General features: G+C 50.8%; 1 protein-coding gene across 1 annotated transcript in view; it reads left to right on the top strand.

Moving 5' to 3' along the window:
- Positions 1 to 1,159: 1,159 nt before the first annotated feature.
- The window catches only part of aos (protein argos), a 25,378-nt gene continuing 18,882 nt past the window's right edge, over positions 1,160 to 7,655 (top strand). Inside the window, exon 1 of the mRNA XM_022837207.2 lies at positions 1,160 to 3,788. Coding sequence (XP_022692942.1) covers positions 2,469 to 3,788 — 1,320 coding nt within the window. The 5' untranslated portion in view covers positions 1,160 to 2,468. The remainder of the gene's footprint in view (positions 3,789 to 7,655) is intronic.

The following is a 7,655-nucleotide window of genomic DNA, read 5'->3' as shown; positions in this document are numbered from 1 at the left end:
ATAGAAATAGCGTGGATAAGACAAGCAGTAGCGGTTTGTGGGAGATATTGTGACAACAACGGGCGGTAGCGGGCCGTTGTGACCATTCTTATGCTGCTATTACTGCTGTAACTGATGGTAATATAAAGGAATGAGTTCTGGCCGCGGTGACCAATGAGTATCGCCAAGAGATAAAACCCGAGGCGGCGGCATCGACGGTGACGGCTGCCGCTGCTGCTGCTGTTGCTGCTGCTGTTGCTGCTGCTGCTGTTGCTGCTGCTGCTGCTGCTGTTGCTGCTGCTGCTGCTGCTGCTGCTGCTGCTGTTGCTGCTGCTGCTGCTGCTGCCTAAGGCCAGAGGGTAGTGAGCGAATGCGAGGAGAGTAGGCAACGGGCGACGAATAGAAAGGGTCCGAAGAGAAAAAAAACGAAGAATAAAGACTGACAGGAAGAACATAGCAGAAAGGCGTCGGTGACTGCGACGGCCAAATGAGGAGCGTCTGCTACGAATTACTACCTGCCGCCGCTACACATATACTGCTACCACTACTACTACGACTACTGGTGCTGCTGCCGCCGGTGCTGGTTCTCGTGGCGCGGTGGCGCTAGTTTTGCTACCTCTGCGGCTCTTGCCGCGATTGCAGCAGCAGCATCATCATCCGTAGCATCATGGCGGCTGTGAGGTAGGCAGTAAAGAAGAAGAAGCTGACGAAGACGAAAAAGAAGGAGCGAAGGAAGGAAGGAAGGAAGGAAGGAAGGAAGGAAGAAAGACAGAACGACAGCAAAATAGTCAGAGAGACAAGCCTGAATGACGGCTGCTGCTGCTGCGGCTGCTACTGCTGCGGCTGCTGCTAGTGGCGGTGGTGGCCGCGGCAGCAACGGCGGGAGCCAGGCAGAGCCATGGGGGAGGGAGGTGCTCGGGGACGGCGAGTGGAGTGAAGCGAGTGCTGCGGCGGCAGCAGCAGCAGCAGCAGCGGTGGCGACGGCGGCGGTCATAGTACTTGTAGTAGTCGTCGTCGTCGTCGTCGTCGTCGTCGTCGTCGCATGAGTAGTATTGGTCTTGGTGATGCTGCTACGGGTAGTAGTCGTAGCCGTAGTAGCGGTAGTAGAAGGAGAAGGAGTAGCGGCAGCAGCGACAGAGAGCAACAAGAAGAAGAACGAACCAGCCAAGAGCGAGCAGGCGGGCGGGCGCGTCAGTCTACGTTCAGTCAGTTCGCGCTCGGCCGTCCAGCAGTCAAGACGACGAAGCGATTCGAAGGCGACGAAGATGAGAACGATGATGACGACGACAACAGCGAAGTCGTAAAAACCCTAAGCAAGCCCGAGGCAGACAGTGAAACAGAATCGAACAACAACGACCGGCTACTAAAGAAAAAGGTGGAGCACGCGTTGGCCAGACCTATCAACATTGAAAGATACGGACAGAAACACAGACGTTCAAGGCGCCGCTATACATCATCATCATCGTTCTCACCTAGCTAGCCAGCCAGCCAGCCAGCCAGCCAGCCAACCAGCCTGGAGCATCAGCAACAAGAAGCGAAATGAGAGGTCTGCTCGGTCGTTCGTTCGTTCGAGAGCCGTTGATCTTTGGCCTATTGCACACTTGAAAGAGAGATCAGCTTTGCAGCAGTAGCAAGTTGGCGACTAGTAGTACATAAATGATGTGACGGTCTCTACTGTTGTCCACCTCGCGCTTTACACTTACCCTGGCCCTTACTTGAGTGGACTCCCGACGGGCAGCTGAGTGAATCGCCCGCCTTATGTTCGTACAGGAGTTATGCGATGTTTCCAGGACCTTTTAAGTAATAGGCACTGATCCACGGACGAAGGCACAGACAAAAGCCAACACGCATTGGAGAAGGTGAACTGCGGTGATAGAAATCGTAGTCGCACGTCCATCGCCTCTGGGTCTACGATTGAGCCGATGGCCGTCGTACTCTAGCCAGCGGCGGGATGAATGCCGGCCTGCATTTCTTTCGCAGCGCAGCATCCGTATTTTGTACGCTGCAGTCTCGCCTTGCTGCAAATTCGCGTTCTAGGACCAGAGCGTCAGTGAATTGCTGTTGGCGTTGTGGCGGCTGCTGCGGCTGCTGTCAAGTTGTGGGCGCGGCCAAAACGTGCGACAGCGCAGGACCTGAATATTGTGATAGAGTGTGTACGAGGGTAACTCAGCGACTGTTCAATTTGACATCATCTGTTGTGTTGTACAGCCCGCGCTCCCCGGATACACTGACTTGTGGAGCTTTATTGTGTTCGTTATGTTCTTGGAGTGATTTTTCGGGGGGAAATTAATGTCTCCCACTCGTTTCCGAGAGTGGTCTTCGTGGCTAGTGCAAGTTTCTAATTAAGTTCAAAGGGTTTCTTCCGTACAACGGCCTTCGTTTAACACCAGCTTGTAGTCAGCTGCTTAAGGATTAGCAGCTTATCGTAAAGATAACACAACCAGTGTGACAGCTATAGGTAGTCCGCGAAGAAACGAAGGGATGCAAATATGATGCGACACATTGAGCACGTCCTCCTCGCTGGCCTAGCAATCGTCCTCTGTGTCCATATACCAGCTGCTAACACGCACGACGCAGCGCAGGCCACACGCTCCGAGGTGGTAATTGGCCTTATGCGACATCCTCGACATTCTCAATCCAACGATGACGATGGTGCTGCCTTAGCGACAGGAACGAGGTTGACAATTGTCGAAGAATCTTCTGTTGTTCCTTTCTCGACGATGGTCCTAGCTGATCCCGCTCCTAGAACCACTCTGGCGCCGCCGACGGCGGCACCGGCGACGACGATTGAACCAGTCATAAGGACCACGATAAGCTCTGATATTGTTTCTATCGAAGAGATGTCGAGCGCTGTTCGCGAGGTGCTCAGCGTGGAGGTGATACGGGTATTTCCGGACAAAACGAGTGAAAACGATAAGGTGATGACGATGCCGTCAAACAACAACAACCAGGTCAATGCTGTCGGCATCGTCGAAGACAAAGCGGTAGAGAAGACCGTGCCGGCAATTATGAAGTCAATTCGTCCAATGTTATCCATGTTTCGGAGGGAGGATAGGCCTGCTATCAATCAGAGTTTAAACGGCAGTGACGATCGAAATGTTGGTGGCAGAGAAAACAGTACTAACGTTGATGACAACACCGAGACAACTCTACCTGGCCAGACGAAAATACCACAGTCGTCAACTCTGGCCGCATCGCAACAACAAGCAGATTTAACTAGAACACGAGCAATTCTAAGAGTAAGTCAGTCTGCGAAGCAGTCGACTACAATAGAAATTCCGGATAGTCCCTCCTGTAAGATGGGTACTACACCGCAGCAGCGAATAGAAACGCAACCGATAAACAACTCGTTTTCGAAAATGACCAACATCAAAGGAGGCTCCAACGGGATACTCTGTGAATCACAAGTTAGTGGTCCTAGCCAAGAAACAGCGTCAAACGTTGTTTCTGGATCGCAAAACTTTGCCGGCAAAGACAGTCCATCAAGTGCAAAGTTACAAGATCTTACTACGACGAACACAAGTTCTTTTGTTATTGCGTCAAATAACGCCAGTGCCGTTGCGAAGCAGCATTCCAGTGCCATCTCGGAAAAGGTGGCGACTGGATTGAAGTATGTCGCGCAACGGGTCGCCGTGGCGTCGGCATTTCCTCTCCAGCTGTTGGGCCCGAGCGGTACCCCCACAGCATCCACTGTCGCCGTTCAACTCCTGCAGCTGCACAAATCGCAAGCGATCCTCCGTCAGGCGGCGCTGGTTGCGCGCATTCGTCAACGCTATACTGCTGCGATGCGTGTTTTCTACCAAAAAGGAGTAAGTGCAATAAATAGAATCAGGTACATCACTTCCTTTACGATAGATGTCAGTTCTCTTTTCTGTATTACGCATTCTCCTCGTTTAGCTTCTTCATCTTAGAACTATTGTTTGCTCGAAGGCTGGCTGAAGGATTCGAGGAACTGCAGCGTAACTCTCACCGTGGTGGCGTGCAGTGTTGACCAGGACAATTGAAGTGTCATTCAGGAAATGCTGGTTTCAATAAATGCATTTCGTTATAGGAAAGCCGTGTTCTATACGGCTTTCCAGGCGAGATATTTTCTATTCGTGTTTTTGTACAGACGCTTCGTTAATCCTACGCAGCCAAACAAAACGCCGTCGACATTACTCCGATGTGCACACGACGAGTGGCGTACGGAGGGGAGCATCTATTTTTGCTCATTTGCTTAACGTGCGCGGCCGACGTTTCGCTTAGAGCGGGCTTCTTCTCTATGGCGCGGAACCGCAAAGGGATCTATGTTGTTTTGCTTGAGGTAAAAGACGTTTCTTTGAGACTGATCACAACTCGTTCATTGGTACTATCGGCAGTGGACTACTACCGCGCGAATCGAGATAGTAAAACACACTTCTTAGTGAATCTCTATGATGGGAGCTGCGGTCGCTCTCTGCTGTGCGTCTTGCTCCACCTCCGGCTTCTGCTGCGCATCCACACAGTGTTTACGGCATAAGCGATAAGACGCCTTGCAGAGTAGGAGGTGTCGCAGTAGTTGTCCGCAGGCTCTTTTGTTTTTCAGCCCAGTGTCTACCTATAGTGGGTTTACAGTTACTACTCGCCCACATAAATATCCTCATCGTCATAGTGTGCCTCAGAGTCCTGATGACGGTCAACGGCAATCCTATCGCTCGCGTTTCGTGTAGCGCGATCGACTAAATCATTCGACTTGGAGCTGATGGCGGCCTGTATAATTAGCGTACACCTCCAATCGGAACCGAACGGAGGGTGCGGGACACCATAGAAATAGACTTATCTCTCCCAATGTTACTCTAGGAAGATACTATGATAAGTTACAAGTGAAAGCATCGCGTTCGAGTAACCAGTCGTCAGCATTAGTATTTCATTTAATCTTTCCTAATAATCTTTGATTTGCTTTTACTCCGGAAAGACAGTGCGACTGCTCATTCATATGATGAATGGTTCTAATTTCCAGTATCGTTCAGCGCTTTATCTACACAAAGCGATCTGCATAACCGGCTGGCTACTGACATACACTGGTAATTAGTCCGAAACCCCCCTTCGCGCCAGATGTTGTGTATTCTTGCCTATTTTTTTAATGTGCGAATGCGTTATTCGAAATTCTACGTCGGTCGGTCGGTCGGTCGGTCGGTCGGTCGGTCGGTCGGTCGGTCGGTCGGTCGGTCGGTCGGTCGGTCGGTCGGTCGGTCGGTCGGTCGGTCGGTCAGTCAGTCAGTCAGTCAGTCAAACCATCGGAACGTGCAACGGCAGCTGCAGCGACGCTATGCCATGGTGTAGTTCAGCAAAGAGGGGATTGATGTTGTTAGCTAACGTCAGAGAGCCAATCGACCGACGGGCCAGCGGCTGAACTGGTTACATGATTACCTACCTGCTCGCTTGGTAAGTAGCGGCTGTATTGCGAGTCCTGCCGATGGCCAACGACAACTACAACCAGGAAGTGTGGCAAAAACCGGCTGGAGAGTAAAGCACTGCCAATGGCTGAACCTCACACCGTTCATACCAGTACTACGATCAGCGTAGTAGGTATATACCAGCAACGATACGACCTTTTCGTCATCGTGATAGTGGTTGTTCGTCCCTTTTTCTTCTTCCTTCCTTCCCTTGATGACTGCGCGGATGAACGAACGAAAACTGATGGCTGACAGAGAGGAGTGGAGGGAGGGATGGGGAAGGGGGCCAGAACTGCTCCTGTTGCTGATTCTAACGCTGCTGCGGAATGGTATCGCTCAGCCTGTTCCATTCGTCGCATCGATCGAGGATAGATGTCTGATCAGCAAAAGCGGCGGCGGCGGCGGCGGCGGCGGCGGCGGCGGCGGCGGCCATGCAACAACTCGTTCTATTCAACAAACGACGACACCCTGCCTCCCAACTACGGGCACCAGCCTTGCAGAACAGATATTCCACCAATCTGCCTATGTAGATACGTAGATAGGCTGATATAGTATGTACACAGGCGTTCCTTCATACATACGAGCTATTACCGCTTGGCAGTCTGGCAGCGGCGGCAGGTTCGCTGGTTACTCAAGGTCATGCAATCTTTAAGGAGGAGCAGTCGCAGGAACTATCTCACCCAGCAACCGGGCAGGCGAGCAGACGCTGAGAACAACGGGTTATCCGTCTGTTCGTCTTCTACCGGGTCGAGTCCACCTTCGTCGTCGTCGTCGTCGTCTGCGCCGCCGCCGCCGCCGTCGTCGTCGTCGCCGTCGGGAGCTCAGCGAACGAAAGCATCTCATCTACCACTACTACTATCCATTCAAATAACTTTAAAGTGGCCTGGGATCCGCCTTGGACGCTAAGCGAACGTGATGAAGCTCGCTTTATAACGAGCGATTTTGTAAAGCTGGCATTATTGTGGGCGCCTTGTGTTTGCTCCGCACTTATTTTCCTATCCCCGTTCTCACTAATAGCCAATTTGAACGATTATATACATCTACAAAATGTCGGCCGTTGAATCAATGGCTTCGTTAGTGATTGTTGTTAGGCGCCAAAAAAGGACTATGCAAACAGCCGAAATAAAGGCACGTTTATAGTCGAAAACTCATGCGGATGATTTTCGAGTTCTTACAATTTGACACACTTCCTGGCCAGCCAGTATATAGTGCATCGTTGTTATTGTTACGTGTGAAATTGCAGACGATTTCGCCAGACACCTGCTAGTGAAACATATATATTAGAATGTGGCCATTAATGTTATTGCTGTCGTCGCCCTTCGTTCTGCATATGTAAAGTATGACAGCAGACGACGAGAGGACTCTATTCGAGTAGCGCATTCTGATAGTAAAGATTATCATAGCGAAATAGAAGACAAAGTCGGAAAGAAACGAGAACGAAAAGTCGAAGCAGGGAAGGACGAACAAAGAGGCAGAGAGGCTCGAACCAGCGACTTGTCAATGTGCATACAACTTTCGTTTTTTGGGGCCTCCTTCTATATGCAGACCCAATAGCGAATAAGGTACTATAGCAGACTCGACAGGCTGCTGAGCTAACTGTCCCGTCTGAAAGCTCTGCTCAATAGAGCACATATTCGAGATTGATCGCATGAACAGTAGACAGCTAGCCGATCGGATCAGAAGAAGAAGCGGCAGCAACAGCAGTAATGGCAGGAAAAGAAACCTGTTTCTTTTTTGTTCTCGATCCTTCGAGGAACTCCCTCTGTGCTCTTCCTCCTGACTCACCCGTTCACTCACTTCGTCGCGGTTCTCAACCCGTTCCCCTGTGTCACCCCGTACCTGAAACCAGGCACACCCTGAACGAATTGGCGCGCCTCTCTATATTGGGCCCGGCAGACTGGTAGCGTATTATCGATTCAACTACCAACTGAACGGGCTTTAAGGAACAACGATTGATTATTTAGATATTCTCAGATTATGCACCTAAGGCTTCACCTGCCACACTGTCGGTTATATACATATATAAAGATTACAATCGTACTGTGATTTTATTGACACAAAGTCGGCGTACTAATACGCTCCCTGTCATATAACTCAGCGTGGCAGATGCTGCGTGTGAAGGACATACTCTGTGAGTAGTCTGCGTACCCTATGGACGCACACAGAAACGATGTGATATCATTATCTCCAAATCATTACAACGCAGAATCTTCATAAACGTTGGCTTGTGAGAGTCTCTGCGATTGGTACATACAATTGATT

This window comes from Varroa jacobsoni, unplaced genomic scaffold (assembly GCF_002532875.2).
Source record: "Varroa jacobsoni isolate VJ856 unplaced genomic scaffold, vjacob_1.0 scaffold_695, whole genome shotgun sequence".
NCBI classification, from domain to species: Eukaryota; Metazoa; Arthropoda; class Arachnida; order Mesostigmata; family Varroidae; genus Varroa; species Varroa jacobsoni.
Note: the sequence above shows the minus strand (reverse complement) of the source record. Positions and strands in the feature narration are given on the sequence as shown.